A 15979-nucleotide genomic window follows, 5' to 3' on the forward strand; every position below is an offset into this window, starting at 1 on the left:
GATCTTTTTAACATATTTTTTACAAATACAAAAAAAAAAAAAAGTCATAATGTTTCTTTTGGCACATTTTCAGCTGTTCGCTTGAAACCACAAGATAAACCTTTTAACTCATATTACATATTTTCTAAAGGTTGAATGAAAATAAGAAACCAATGACACACGTCTTAAATACTGAAAGAATATCCCAATAAATGTGTGTTTGTATCACAAAATGTTCTTGTTTGAATCCCCCAGTTTGTCACTGTTGGGTCATATGACTGAACACAGTCTAATGGATCGATATAAAGTTCAGTTATGAATTAAGTAAATTCATCAGCAAATCTTTGCAGCGCAAACCGTGCCTTCTCTGCCTGCTGGGTGACTTCGCCCTATTGAACCAGGTAAACCTTCCCAGCCAATCACAGCCGCCCAGTAATCACGCCCGCCAGTCCCTGCAATTCAACTGAATCAACGGCCAATCACAGCACTTCACATCCCCCAGCAACAAATCATAGCCCGTAAATACACCGGAGCCAATCACAACACCTCACCATCCAGCCAGCCAATCCAACCACAACAACATCTATGATGCTGCTCGCCACTGCGCATGCGCAGACAGTAGACAGCTGATAACTCATCTATTATGCTACTTCGCTAAATAAAAAATCTTTAAGAAAACTGACCGGAGCCCGTCGCTGGACGCACCGGAGGACCGAGACACAAAGTAAACACGCCTCTCTGACCGGTACCGGGGGGTTAGAGGTTAAACTGAGCGGAGGGTGTGCAAAATTTCTCTGTATGTGTCGGAGCCTGGCTGGCCGCTCGGCGCCTTCAGACAAAGCTCAAGCTAACAGGCTAACGGCTTATTAGCTAGCCAAACACCGAGCGGTAACATCTGCAAAGATTGGATCTGTGAGCGCATTAATCTACTCGGTGTGCGTCTTATAACAAACAAAAGTCAAGATACCCCCTTCAACCCACGCTCACATACCTACACGGACGGTATTATTTAATATTAACGACATTTACGTCTTTGGTAAGTAGCCTAGCTCAATTAGCTAGCCACCTAGCTAGCTCATATTTTGCCTTGGCTTGCCCGCCATCTTTTTAAAGCAAGATAAATGGGATGTTTCGTTATCCTGCAAAACATCCATACCTTAGCAGGTGGAGCAGTTAGCGCGGGGTTTTATGTGTAATTCAGCAGTAAATAACTGGGGGAGGGTGTGTGGCTGTGGAAGGTGTCGCTGATGATGGAATTTGTTGAGTTTGTTGGTCTCAGCGGTGTCTGTTAGCAGCTAGCTCGCTCGTTAGCCGCTGAACCGCAGCATGCAGGCAGACCGAGTAGCCGTCGGACTATAACATCTGTTGATCCGTGCAGGACTTCACTGTGAGCGGACTGTTTAGAGACAATGTGACCGGCAGGAAACGTTAAAGGTTATCTTCTGTAGTAGAAGAGCTGCAAGTTAACGCTGAACTGAAGTACTGCTGCAGGTATTCATGCGCGACCGTTGTTGGTGATTTATAGAGGATAAAGACTGACTCATGTAATGTAGTCGAAGTAGAAAGAGTTACAAGTTACTTGTCAGTAACAAGTTACGCATTCAACATCTTCCTTAAGTAATACTAATAGTACAGAAGTATTATTAAAATATACTTAAAGTACCAAAAGTAAAAGTACTCAATATGCAGTGTGATTTATCTTATTTCATCACTTTTATGTTGCAAATAGGACTTGGCGATGTGGCCAAAATCTAGGTATTGAGTAATTATTATATCTCTAACGATATATATCACGATATAGCATGTTTTCTGGTAATTTGATCCACAGTTAGTTTATATGAAATAGCCATCTTGTAAGCCTATTTGTATTCTCACATGAATACTTGGCAAATTAAAAGTACTGAGTATTTTCTCATTTTATTAAGAACTTAAGTGCAAAATGAACACTATGGATCAGAACGTAAATATTGTTGAGCACAATTTGGCTGCTGGTTTACTGACATCACAAAAGAAACGGTATAACTTTTTTAAATTATATACATTTTTAGAACAGTTTGACGCCAGATATTGTATACCAAAGTCTGTAGTTATAAAAGTTATATTAAGTATTTTGTACACCTTTTAGAAACTCTGCTGGAGAATTTGGGATGAATGTGTACCTTCAGTGTTTATTGACCCAGAGGGGGGTTCGTTTTCACACAAACACACAGAGCTCTAAAGTCAGATGACAGTAATGTGTGTCAATTTTTTTTAGTTGTTGTAGCTGAAAGTATCAGGTGATAACTTTTTTTTTTTACAATTGTTGAAATGTGCTGTTCGAGCTTTTCAAATATGACGACTTACTGCTCATCTTTCTCATAAATGACGGTGAAATGATTGAGTTTTGGATTGACATTTTTTCATAGACTCACTGAACTGTTTGTTGATGAGTTGAGAAAATATTCACATTGACCAATAATTTGATCCTTTAGAGTGAGTTTAAGACAGTAACGTGGTGTGTCTGATTTTCTAATTTATGGCCTTTTTATATGGCTTTGACTTTGTGAAATGTTGTTTGCAAATGATTCCAGTGTTTAGTTGTAAATATACGGCAAACAAAATATATAGTCAGATTTATTAGTTGCAAGTTAAACATCAGCAATCTCTGATCAATCAATGATAATTTCTAAGCAAAAGTACAAAAAATTTAGTTTTCAGCTTCTCATATGTATCAACTGTGAGGTTAAAGAGAGAAACACAAAGTTGAAGATTCAGCATGTTTCTAACAATACTTTTGTTAATTTTAGTCTTACTCTTAACAGTTATTGTTTCCAAAATTTTCTTTAAAAGCTAAGTAATAAAGTAGTACATTAAAGTGTCAGAAAACTGTGACAAATGTGCTAGGTGATTCCTTCATGTGTCTTTTTGTGTCTGACAAACCCAACAAGTTTTTTTAAAGACTAAACGCAACAAATATGGAATGAAGCAACATGTTTTTAAATAGATTTTGAGTTATTGGAAATGTTTGGTTCACACAGATTTGAAGCAATCCTATGCAGCCCCTGATAATGTCAGTGCAGCCTAATCTCTATCTGCAACAATGCAGAAATAACAGCTTTAAAGAGAATGAATGAACTAAAAAATAGACTAAAAAAGCTGCGCAGCATTCAAATGTTGATTTAGGATTTGAATATCAATATTATGAAGCTTCGAGCTATTCGGTACAGCCCTTACATATTTAAACAATATATAAAGTTTTATGATTATTGACATGATCTGGTGATCCTTAGTCTGTGATGTTTGTAAAAACCACGATGTTAATACAAGTGAACTACACCTGAGGAGATTATCATCTGTTAGTGATTATTTGATTACACCCACATAAACAAAACCATGTCCAAAGTTTGCAATATTATCTGAAATCGTTTAATACAAACTACAACGTTGGATGTAATTTTTACTAAAGGGTAGATTTCTCAGTGCTGTCGTCATTTATATTGATATTCCCTCATTTCTAAAGTGTGTGTGTGTGTGTGGGTGTGTGGGTGTGTGGCCCACCGATACATACATCAGCCAGTCTATGGACTGTTGTTGGTGGGTGAGCTATGATTTAGCTTAGTTAACTTTAACTTAGGTCTAGTTAACTGCTGTCAGTCAGCATGGCAGGCTAGTCAGCCTCTGTGCAACTTAATGCATATAATATATATATATATATACATATATATATATATATACACACACACACACACACTGTGTATACAATTTAAAAGGCCTAGCAAGCATATTTGATCAAGGGTAAGGTGTTACTTACAGTTTTCAGGTGATTTTCCAAACTTTTTAATTTGTAATATGCCCATTTCCTTTGGTATATCTGGCACTTTTTTTTTCATCACCGCAAATTTTGAAATTCTTTCAGATGCTTGACTTTTTTGACATCCGATAGTTGCAGCCAAGTTTCTAGCACTCACATGTTCTAATGATTTTTAGTTTTAGTGCTTTGAACGTTAGATGACAGCTCAAGCGTCAGGAGGAAGTGAGGCAAGCCTAGACATGATTTTCCTTCTGTCTGTATGTCGATTTCAGTACCTGTGACAGCGCCGCACCTAGGCCCGCACCCCGCCTCTATACACACACACACACACACACACACACACACACACACACACACACGCACACAAAATAAACAGTGCTCCTACCAACAATAACTAATTATAATGTTCATGCATAAATGAATAATGTGAGATTACTATTGCTTATTTTATTTACTAGTCTGGATTTTTTTGCGTTATGTATAATAATGAAACACAAAGTATTCAAATACTAAAACTTTGCTTTGTGTACTAAACCGCTACAGTTTCTGTTTGAAAGTAGAAATATTTAATGAATGAATTTTCTGATTGTCATCAACAGAAGAGAGAGCTAACGATGTGTCTCTCTCTCTCTCTCAGGTTGTGCGATGGGAGTTTGTCTCCACGGGGGAAACATTGAGCTGAAGAATCGACACCAACAACACCTGAACTGAACATACTTAAACACACCTGTGTGCGCACACACCCTCACACCACAGAGGGAGTTGTTTTTTCACCTTCAGGTCAGACACTGCCGTCCCACAGTGCATTGCTGCGTCACCGCCGTCCACCATGTCGGACGCGCCTGAGGCTGCGCCCCCCAGCCCCCCTACCCTTACCAACCCGGCCCCACCTGAGGTCACCAATCCCACCAAACCTGGCAGGTAAGAAACACTTGAGACTCCTTCAGAAATCACATTTCTCATTCTGCTTCAGCAGTTAACTAACATTAGGGGCATCAGTTAACTCCATAATATTTAAATTTCATTTCTGGCCAATGTTAATGGACCTACAGGCAGTGTTTCCTTTAGCGGGGGCAGGTCTGTTCGAAGAGCAACCCCCCCTTTCTCAACCTATTTTATGGTACAACTGGTATTCTTAATATTGTGGTCAGTGAGTGTATATACCATCATATTTTCAATCATAACAAACTGAGCCTAGGCCTAATACTGTATCATTGTGCACATTTTTTTCATTGCGCATACCTAGTCCTAGATCAGGGGTCATCATTTACATTTTGCCAAGGGCCAGAATACAACCAGCATCATCATCAAGAATGAAGATGTGAATGTGCATATTAAATAGCAACCTTGGTTTGTTTTGGCTTATAATAAATCCATAAATGCTCCAGCGGTGAGGATGGTTAGTTTAGCCAGCAGTTAAGTTTACAAGAATTTGTAGAAATTTTAAGATTAGTAAAAAACGAAGATAAACGGACTATAAACAGACAGCTTTTGTTTTTGCTGGTTTGTCAAAATTCGCTTTTTAGATTAGAGTAGAGCTGTGCTTGTGTAAACAGGGGGGAACAAGAGTGGACTGCCAGACAGATCAGATTGAAATATATTGCTTCCTACATGTGTATGCCTGTAGACAGGTGAGTGGGTTTTGATACATATTAACTTTAGGTTATATTGTGTCCTACTTACAGTAATAAGTGTCTGGTGCATGTGGTGCGTGTTGTAACATACCGTGTGTGTGTTTGCAGCGCAGCCATCACTGTTCAGACTCCTGTCTATCTAAATGTAACGCTTGCATCCAAACTAATCACGAATTGTGCTTGAAGCTGCAGGCCGTCCAATTATAACGACCTCATCCACATTGTTGAAAAATTTAGATAGTGAGCTTATTTTAGATAACAGGAGCCTATGATTTACTGTAGCCATCCTAACAACACACTACCTGAACGCCTTTTCCTAGTCTCCGTTTCACTCTCGGCAACACTGTCTTTGGACAAAAGGTCACGTTGTGAGATCAGTAACAGTTAGCTGGGTAGCCTGTTTATGTTTCTTGAAATGTTAGTCGTAGTTATTTATTCCCTACCTTCATTTTGGTGTCTGGGTTTCTAAGCCATCTCTTGCGGTGACGTTTTTGGTGAAGCTGTTCGTTTAATAGTCGACTCGGAAGAAAGCGAACGATTTGACAATAAACTTCATCAAAAGTATGTGGAGTTACACTGGACAGACCCAATAACCTCTGAATACTTCTACTTGTTGTAGCCAGCGGGGGTGCATTATGTCAGCAGGATCATTTAAAAAGCAACCACGACTACATTATGCATCTGCCCTATTTCAGGTATCGTGGCGGCAGAAATTTTGCCTTGGCGTGCTGCCACAATAAAATCAACAGAGGAAACACTGTACACGTATTATTTAAATGTGATCACTGTAAATCTATGTACAATTAGCTTTTTAGTCAAATAATATATTTTTGAATATTTACTTACGATCTAAGGGAACAATGAACATCGGCATTATTAGATCAAGTGTCTCAAAATAACTCTTGTTATGAATTGATACTATAAATAAAACTGAATTGAAGTAAATATCTTGTGATGATGGCAAATATTTTTGATGCATGTCTGTTGTTAACTCTGTTTAATTTTTGCTTTATTCTGTCAACCAATGTTCAACATCAGCCAAACAAACTGTACCAACAATGAAAATGGGCGTTTGACGCCGCTTCGTCCACAGTGGTGAAAGCAGGAGGTGAACATTATGTTGTGCTCTGTGTGTTTGTGCCCATCAGAAAGACCAACCAGCTGCAGTACATGCAGAATGTGGTGGTGAAGACTCTGTGGAAGCATCAGTTTGCCTGGCCTTTCTACCAACCTGTCGATGCCATCAAACTTTGCCTGGCAGTAAGTCACTGCCCACACCTGACGACTGTTCAACAACAAGTAGTAGGAGCTGTGGGGGAGAAAACACTTCCGGGTTTGCGCCTGTGTGGAGCAGGCTTGTGTATAAAATTCAGAATTTCAGAATTGCCCTCCATTCAATTCATGAATTGGGATTTGAATTGACTCCAACCCACTGGAAGTTGAATTTAAATGGCAATAAGTGGAATTAAATGCATTAAAGAATTGAAAAGACTGAGTATTTTCTCATTTTATTAAGAACTTAAGTGCAAAATGAACACTATGGATCAGAACGTAAATATTGCTGAGCACAGTTTGGCTGCTGGTTTATTGACATCACAAAAGAAAAGGTATAACTTTTTTTAAATTATAGACATTTTTAGAACGGTTTGACGCCATATATTTTATACCGAAGTCTGTAGTTATGAAAGTTATATTAAGTACTTTGTACACCTGTTAGAAACTCTGCTGGAGAATCTGGGATGAATGTTTACACACAGTAAAATTTAGGAGTCATTCTCAATTCAGTTGTGAATTGTGCACAAGCCTGGTGTGGAGTAGCCAGACCCTCCTTCAGAGAGCTTTGGAGGAGGGTCTGGCAAAACGAGACTAGAGTGGGATACAGAGTCGCTGTTTCTCTTTGTTCCAGTCTTCATACTAATCTAAGCTAACATCATCCATGTTTCCAGGACTACCACAAGGTGATTAAGAACCCGATGGACATGGGAACCATCAAGAAACGTCTGGAGAACAATTATTACTGGAGTGCCAGTGAGGCCATGCAGGACTTCAACACCATGTTCACCAACTGTTATATCTACAACAAGGTACACACGTTACTGCAGTATGTCATTTTCTGCTTAAAAGATGAAATCGATAGTGTTTTATTGATACCTGCTGTCTCAGGTGTGATCTTTGTGATCAGTTCAGGTGGTGACAAATGGAAGATTTCATGGCTGCCACTAGATTTTGCTGAAGGATTATTTGTGTGTTTTAGCCTACAGATGACATCGTCCTCATGGCTCAGGCTCTAGAGAAAATCTTTCTGCAAAAAGTTGCTCAGATGCCCCAGGAAGAAGTTGCTCTGCTCCCGCCAGCTCCCAAAGGCAAGAGCAAGAGCAAACCCGCTGCTGCTACTACAGGTAATACTGCAGTACTAATACGGCTACTACTGCAGGTATTTAATGGAGTACTACTGTAGTGCTCGGGTCTGCACAAGGTGCCTGAATTTTTAGAAGGGAAAAAATGAAGTACTGGAATACCTTTTTAAATAGCCCCTTTTTAACAAGGTACATAAAAAGCCTATGACATTCAAAAAAACACAAACTGTCTTATATTTGGTCCAAAGTTTTGTTCATACGGTCATTATAATTGACGTAAATTGCTCAGAATCAGAAATCACTCCGTTAAGATGCAGCACTGTCTCGCGCTCTGCTGCACTCTCTTACTCCTTTCTTCCTCTTTTTGATGAGTGAAAACTAGGTGGTGTTGCGTTGTCTCTGCACTTTGTTTAAACAACTGGCTTGTGGAGGCAGGGGCTTGCACTACAGTCCTTGCTACTACTTTTAAACATACTATTAAATAAAAAAAAAAGAGCTCTGCATTTTACAAGCACTCTTGGAACTATGTTGGCCTAACTAAAGCAGCGTTGACAGAACTGCAACAAAAAGTTACTGGGAAATGACAGTCTGACTGTGGGGGAGAATCTCCCTCCCTGTGTGTCAACATGACAACTTGAGAAGCACTCAGCGTTGTTTGTCAATTGATATCTAAGTCAGTTTCGTTGTGTACGTGTCCCTGTATATGTCTGCTGCTAAACAAAATTGTGTTAATTTGTAATGGGGTTGTATTTCAGATGATCAAACATACATAGATAGAACATACAGTTCTATAGTATTACTGCAGTTGAGCGCTATATAGAATCGTAGAGTGCAGGTGGTAAGGCTGAAGCTGTAGTAAAATCTCAAAATTATTGTTAGTTGTTGGTGAAATCTCAATGTAGAATTTAAAAAAAAAAGTGTTTTATATATTACTGTATTTCCTAATTCCAGTACTAACAATACATTTCTCTCTGTGTCTCTTAGTGAGCCAGCAGGCTGAGTCCTCAGCCTCCCCACCCCCCTCCTACCCCTCTCCCTCGCCCTCTCAGACACCTGTCATCTCAACCACGCCCACACCTGTCCAGACCACACCCCCTGTCTCTGCCCCACAGCCCTCGGCAACCATGATGCCGTCTGCACAGCCTGTTGTAAAGGTAACAGATGTGTGACCTAAAATATAAAAGATAACCTTTCTGTCCGTCTATCTGTCTCCAGCTGTCTCTGTGTACCTATCATCTCTTTTTGAGATCGTCTTGCTACCCTTGTCTGTACGTGTCTCTCTCTCTCGCTCTCTCTCTCTCTCTCTCTCTTTCTGTCTGTCTCCATCTGTGAAACTTTGTCTTTCCATCTATCTCTCTTAACCTGTGTTTGTGTGTGTGTGTCCCTGCTTGTCGTCATACCTGTGTGTCTCAAACAGAAGAAAGGTGTGAAGAGGAAAGCCGACACCACCACTCCCACCACATCGGCCATCTCTGCCGGCCGTGCAGACTCTCCATCCGCTCAGGACACCAAACCGGCCAAACTAGGCTTGTCCCGCCGCGAGGCCGCTGCCCGACCCGCCAAGGCCCGCAGGGAGACGGTTGAGGAGGTGCCAGGGGTTGAGGTGGGAGGCGGCGGAGGGGGAGTCGGCAGGAGTAAGGCCGATAAGCTGGGTGAGCAGATGAAACATTGCGACGCCATCCTGAAGGAGATGCTCTCTAAGAAACACGCTGCCTATGCCTGGCCCTTCTACAAGCCAGTGGACGCAGAGGCGCTGGAGCTGCACGACTACCATGACATCATCAAACACCCCATGGACCTCAGCACTGTCCGGGTAATGCTTACATGACAGCATCACATGCAAAACACACTTCCATGACATCACAACACCCCATTTCAGTATTCTGGTAAAATAAAACAATATACTATGTATTATGCAGCCTGGGGTCTAACTTGTTAAGTGCATTTCCTTTAATTCTACATACATGTTTGCTTTTAGCCTTTTATGACCTTTGTTGGGGCATTCTTTGGTGTGTTACCACCGCATTCACACCACTGCACAGGAGATGGTGCTCGTTTTAATGTAGAGACGATTCTGTAACCTTCATAGAGCTGCCAACCTTGACTTTTTTATTCTTCATTTTTAATGTTTCTCCCCTCTCTCCATCCCAACAGAAAAAGATGGATAAAGCAGAGTACAGTGATCCTCAAAGTTTTGCCACTGATGTCAGGTTAATGTTCTCCAATTGTTACAAATACAATCCTCCAGACCACGAGGTGGTGGCCATGGCCCGCAAGCTGCAGGTATGCAAAACCTCTAGTACCTTCCAGAACCATAACCTCATTTGTTGGTAGTTATTTAACACTCCCCCCTCCCCCCAGGATGTGTTTGAGATGCGTTTTGCTAAGATCCCAGATGAGGGCCTCGAAGCATCGGTCCCATCTACAACACCATTGGTCAGTAAAAGCACCGCCTCCTCTGACAGCAGCAACAACTCCTCCTCCGACGAATCGTCCGACTCAGAGGAGGAGCGAGCCACGCGATTGGCTGAGCTACAGGAGCAGGTTGGTGCTGCCGACCAATCACAGGTCAAGAACATCCTGGTTTTCTTCTTTTTTAATATCATTGTAGATGTAATGAAAGTTGAGAAATTCTGTTTTAATTTTGTATTCAATTGTTATTTTTGATATAAAATTACTGATCTGATGTGATTTTTAGATCAATTTCTAGAATAGTTTACCAGCTGAAGGCGTTACTAAATATTGATAAGATGTTAAAGGTATTCATAGTTAGTATATTCCACCAGTTAAAGGCGGTGCACGAGCAGCTGGCCGTCCTATCCCAGGCTCCAGTCAGCAAGCCAAAGAAGAAAAAAGAGAAGAAAGATAAGGAGAAGAAGAAAGAAAAGGAGAAAGACAAAGGGAACAAGGGCAAGATGGAGGAAGAAAAGAAGCCCAAGGCTGCCGCTCAGCAGCCCAAACCTGCCAACCAGAAGAAAGCGCCAGCCAGGAAAGCCAACAGCACGGTAACCGCCACGAGGTACGATTAAATCAATTAGTTCCCCTTTTCTTGAAATCAAAGGTGAATATTTTAAAACAAAATTTTCATACTCTATGTTGGGAATTTAAATTTAGAGTTTTACTAATCAGAGGGACTCTGCATGTGTTTCCAGGCAACCTAAGAAAGGTAGTAAGGTGTCGGGCGGTGGCTCGGCTAATGGAGATGATGGCGAGGAGTCATCACTGCCGATGTCTTATGACGAGAAGCGCCAGCTGAGTTTGGATATTAACAGGCTGCCGGGGGAGAAGCTGGGCCGTGTCGTCCACATCATCCAGTCCAGAGAACCGTCGCTGAGGGACTCCAACCCTGACGAGATTGAAATCGACTTTGAAACCCTCAAACCCTCCACACTTCGAGAGTTGGAGCGCTACGTCAAATCTTGCCTTCAGAAGAAGCAGAGGAAGCTACTGCGTAAGTACAGAGAACTAATATACTACTATTGTCCATACATCAGGATGGTGAAAATACTGAAGAGTACTTATAGACTACTATTACACAATGGTCTTCTGTCATGCTGAAATTTGGTCTTTATTGCACTTATTGTACTTGACCTTTGCAACACTCTGACATAATGTTTGTCACACTTGGGTAATACCTCGTCTCCCATTGAGCATCATCCTGGCGCTGCTTGGATATGAGTGCAGTGCTCTGGTAGTGTAGTGAGGTACTATGAGCTCTTTAAGATAAGATGGTGCCTGACCATGAAGAGCTAGGAATGTTGCCTAAAGGAAGCATATACAAAGTGAACAGGATTGGACCGAGCACAGGTCCTTGTGGGACTCCATGACTATCTTTGGCGTGCATGGAGGATTCATTGTTAACATGTACAAACTGAGATCAATCTGATAAATAAGACTTAAACCAGCTTAGAGCAGTTCCTTAAATGCAAATTAAATGTTCCAGTTTTTGTAATATGATGTGATGGTCAATGGTATCAAATGCAGCACTAAGATCTAATAACACCAGTACAGAGAAGTCCTTTGTCTGATGCAATTAGGAGGTCATTAGTAATTTTCACAAGCGCTTTCTCTGTGCTATGATGAACTCTAAATCCTGACTGAAAATCCTCAAATAAGCTGTTGCCATGCAAATAATTACACAGCTGTTGGAAGACCGCTTTCTCAAGAATTTTAAAGAGAAATGGAAGGTTGGAAATAGCTCTATAGTTGGCTAAAACATTTTTTTCAGAAGAGGTTTAATTACAGCTACTTTAAAGTACTGTGGTGCATAGCCTGTTAATAAAGACAGATTGGTTATATCTAGTAGAGAATTGTTGACTAATGGTAAAACTTCTTTAAGTAGCCTAGTCGGGATGAGGTCTAAGAGACAGGTGGATGGTTTAGATAAAGACATAATTGAATTAAATTGATAAAGATCAAGTGAAGCAAAGCAGTCTAAACATATACAGCTGTTTCTAAGGTTCCTGAGTTTAGAGATAAGCCAGTGCCAGTTAAAGGGAATTCTTGGTGAATTTTGTTCCTAATAGTTATAATTTTATCATTGAAGAATCTCATAAAGCCTTACTACTAAGAGCTATGGGAAGACTTGGTTCAGTAGAGCTGTGACCTTCCGTCAGCCTGGCTACAGTGCTCAAAAGAAACCTGGGGTTGTTCCTAATTTCCTCTATTAATGACGAGTAGTACGCTGCTCTGGCATTACGGAGGGCCTTCCTAAAAGTTTTAGGACTATTTTGCCAAATTAAACAAGAATTTTCCAGTTTGGTGGAATGCCAAATCTTCTCAAGTTTCCCCCACATTTGCTTAATTTGCTAGTTTCAGTGTTATAACATGGAGCTAACGCTTTTATTATCTTCTTTTTTAGAGGGGCAACAGAGTCGAGTGTCATTTGCAGCGAGCCTGTCAAATCAACAATGCAATCGATTTGGGAGGGACTGAAATTAGCATAGCAGTCCTCCTTTTTAAGGACTAAATTTGACAAAAACTCTGCAAAAAGTATGGACTAGATGCTCGGTACACTATGACAAATAGAACTGGTTGCAGTGCTTTCCAATTTGGGTGTGAAAGACTAAGAACAAGACTTTCAAATGAGTTAATTTAGGTTTAGAGCTGATTAGTAGACCAGAATCATAGATAGCTGCAGCTCCACCTCCACGGCCTGTCTCTCGTGGGATGTGAGTATTAATATGACTAGGGGGGGGTGGATTCATTTAGACTAACATTCTCCATCACCCAGCCGGGTTTCAGTAATACAAAACAAATCAATATTATAATCTGATATTAATTAATTTACTAGTACACCTTTTAGAATAGAGACTTCTGAGTTTCAAGAGTCCACATCTAATTATCCTATTCTTATGCACTATTGCACTAGTGGTTTTAATTATTGAGGTTTTCATGCTCCGCTCCTTTTCTGTTTACCTTTTATTTAGATAATTTCGATGGTCGGGGGGGGAAAAACACCGTCACTATGGGGTTTTGACTAGGTAACTCCTGGAATGGAGGAGCAGAGAAGCGTGTTAGACTGCAACTCTGCGTAGGGTTTTTGATGAAATAGACGGGTGTGTTATGTATGTGTGCGCGAGGAAAACTTGAACAAAAGTCTCACTGATTGTGTGATGAAGGACTTGGATATTAATGTTGGGGGTTGACAAGGATCTGCCAATCAGAGCCTTTGTTTGGGTTTGCAAAAAAAAAAAAAAAACTTGCTGAATGCTAGGTTTCGTTTTTGGAGTGACGAGACATCTTAACATGTATATCCACTTTACCATTAAAAACAAAACTGAACTATTGTAATGGCTGCTATGGTAGCTAATAGGCTGTGTTAGGGGCAGGAGGAAATGAAAAAACGGGCTCCAGTTGAGCTCGGGCTGAGAATCCTGATAAGCTGTTGGACAAGGCCCTGGGCAGAGACTTTAAGCCTGTGCAGGGCTCTAGTATGTCCTACTTAGGTATGGCATCGGCACTACAGGGTTGCACATTTCTGCCACAGGGTTTCTTGTAGTTAGCAGGTCAAATTTAAGACCTATATCTGTTTATTGACCTGTCTCTCTCTCTCCCTACCTGTCTTTCTCTCCCTCCAGAGAAGGCAGCTGGAGGTGGGGCCTCGGGAGGCGGGGCTAGTCGTTTGAGTGGCAGCTCCTCTTCCTCTTCTGATGACAGCTCCTCAACAGGAACCTCCTCTTCCTCCGACACAGACTGAACACACACATACACACAGTACCCAAACACAATATACACACACACACACAAGTTACTGAACACACACACTGATCACACACACAGAGGTTTATACACACACACAGACACAGCTCAATCTATAAAGTTAATACATTCATATATACATTAACGCACACATCCATGTAAACTTCCATCCTGAACAAACACAAACAAAAGACAGAGATACACACTCTGAACTTACAACACACACACACATACACACACAACCACACGCGCCCACACGCCCAGACTTGGAGACTGTATGTAAATAGGCTGCCCTGTTTTTTAGCTCGTAGTGTCGTTTTTTTTTTCTGGAGGAATGCCGACAGATAGAAGGGAAGAAGAAAGAAACAACTTCCCAGCAAGAGAACAAGAAGGGAGGGAGACATGGTGGAGAGACGAGCTGTCTGAGAGTCGTATTGATCTTCTCTCACACAACACTCGAGCATCGTTGCCATGGAGGTTTTCTTCTTCTCCTTGGACGGCCGGCTGTGACCCCTGACCTCTAAAAACATTCCAGAAGCATCTATAGAGCATCATGGAGGAGGAGGTGATCTCAGTGGGTTTTACTCCGATTAAGGTTTTGGATATTGATTGAATGGAAGTTGAACTCGAAGAGCTACCTTTGGTCCACAAGGTAGAAACACCTGTTTGACAAAGTTCGGAGCATCATGGGACACATGGGAGCCAATCAAGTTCTTACATTAGAGTGTAGTTCAGATTTGCAGTAAATCTGTAACAAGTGAAACTGTTTAACTTCAGATTGGAGATGACCCAGTCCTGATCAATTATGTTCAAACATCAACTCTTTGCTTTATGAAGTCCACAAATCAACTTTAATGGGCTTGAAACTTGCTGCAGAGAAAATATCTTAAATAATCTACTTTTAGATCCACTCAGTGTGTTTATTTTCTTTAAAGAGTATCTGAACTTTAAATCCACCAGATTAAACTGTCAGTATGGTCAATTTGTCATTCTGGTCTAAGTCTGCATTGTTCACTGTAATGAAAGTTTTTTTTTTTTCTTTTTCCAGTGAAAATCCAGTTATTCTTTTAAAGACCAAAAGATGTCTATAAAATGATTGTGTTGCCTCTGATGTGTCTTTGGTCTGGTCCCATAGACACATTTAAAACAGAAGTCAATTCTTCCTGCTCAACGCACAAGTCGCATACTGATTCTGGATGTCAAACTGACCTCAGATCTGGTGTCATATGTCCGTCTCTAGTATGGATTTGTGATAAGAGATGACAGTAGTTTGGTCAGAGGTGTGTTATGTTGCTGCCGTAGACAGCTCCACTTATTAAATCTGTGACAGAAGAAGATGGTCATTAGTTGTCTGCTAACTGCAGAGTCTTTGTATCTATTGAATATGTGTTGGTCAAGCTAAAAGGAGGCATTTTGTTATTCTTTAATGTGATGTAAAGCTGGTTTAAACTGGTGCTGCACCTAACAATTGTTGTCTTCATTAGTTATGTTCTTTCATTTAGTTTTAGAAATATCGGAAAATCATGAAAAACATCCCTCTTAGTTTCTTAGTCGTAGGTTACATCTTCACATGTTTTTCCAACCAGAAGTCCAAAACAAAGATTCAGTTCTTTAACGCACCAAACGTTTTCAGAAATAGTCTCAACTGCATCAGCACGCTTATTTTAACTTTAGCTTTAACAATAGAATGGGACTGGGATGGATTTCTTTCTCTGCAACAACTTTCAAGTCTCTGCAGGACTTTTTTTTTTTAATTTAAAAGAAAGGAAATCAATTGAAAATCTGATGGATAATTTGTATAATGAATGTGCTAATGAAAGCTAATTTGTGCTCTGATTAAAAAAACAAAAACAAAAAAACAACAAAAACACACAGGATCCAGGTTCCAAACTCTTCTTTTACTTGAAAGTAAAAACCCTCTGAGACCAAAAACCTGTCCTCTGCTGGTCCTGCAACCCAAACCCACAACCTACTGTCTGTCCCTGGGGTCAACAGTGGGGGGGGGGGGGGGGGGGGGG

The 15979-nt window shown here is 40.7% G+C and overlaps 1 protein-coding gene across 4 annotated transcripts; it reads left to right on the top strand.

Moving 5' to 3' along the window:
* The first annotated feature begins 566 nt into the window (after window positions 1-566).
* On the top strand, window positions 567-15806 carry LOC117944839 (bromodomain-containing protein 3-like). Of its 4 annotated transcripts, none has more exons than XM_034872016.1 (12): window positions 567-703; window positions 4407-4690; window positions 6552-6663; window positions 7350-7487; window positions 7658-7802; window positions 8745-8914; window positions 9178-9573; window positions 9915-10043; window positions 10122-10328; window positions 10547-10779; window positions 10913-11211; window positions 13841-15806. In XM_034872016.1, exons 2-12 carry the CDS (start codon window positions 4599-4601, stop codon window positions 13957-13959), a joined length of 2040 nt encoding a protein of 679 aa, XP_034727907.1. In that variant the 5' UTR covers window positions 567-703; window positions 4407-4598; the 3' UTR covers window positions 13960-15806. The 4 variants fall into 4 exon arrangements, with proteins under 4 accessions (XP_034727907.1, XP_034727908.1, XP_034727906.1 ...); XM_034872017.1 differs by having other exon boundaries at window positions 571-1015; window positions 9181-9573; XM_034872015.1 differs by having other exon boundaries at window positions 572-1015.
* Window positions 15807-15979: the final 173 nt, after the last annotated feature.

Source organism: Etheostoma cragini, chromosome 5, assembly GCF_013103735.1.
Source record: "Etheostoma cragini isolate CJK2018 chromosome 5, CSU_Ecrag_1.0, whole genome shotgun sequence".
NCBI lineage: Eukaryota > Metazoa > Chordata > Actinopteri > Perciformes > Percidae > Etheostoma > Etheostoma cragini.

What these genes read in the sequence shown, in the direction of transcription:
- LOC117944839 (XM_034872016.1), top strand. Translation starts at nt 4,599, where the DNA reads ATGTCGGACGCGCCTGAGGCTGCGCCCCCCAGCCCCCCTACCCTTACC. An exon ending in TGGACCTCAGCACTGTCCGG is followed by an intron (nt 9,574 to 9,914) that starts GTAATGCTTACA and finishes CCATCCCAACAG; the next exon opens with AAAAAGATGGATAAAGCAGA. An exon ending in GTGCTGCCGACCAATCACAG is followed by an intron (nt 10,329 to 10,546) that starts GTCAAGAACATC and finishes ATATTCCACCAG; the next exon opens with TTAAAGGCGGTGCACGAGCA.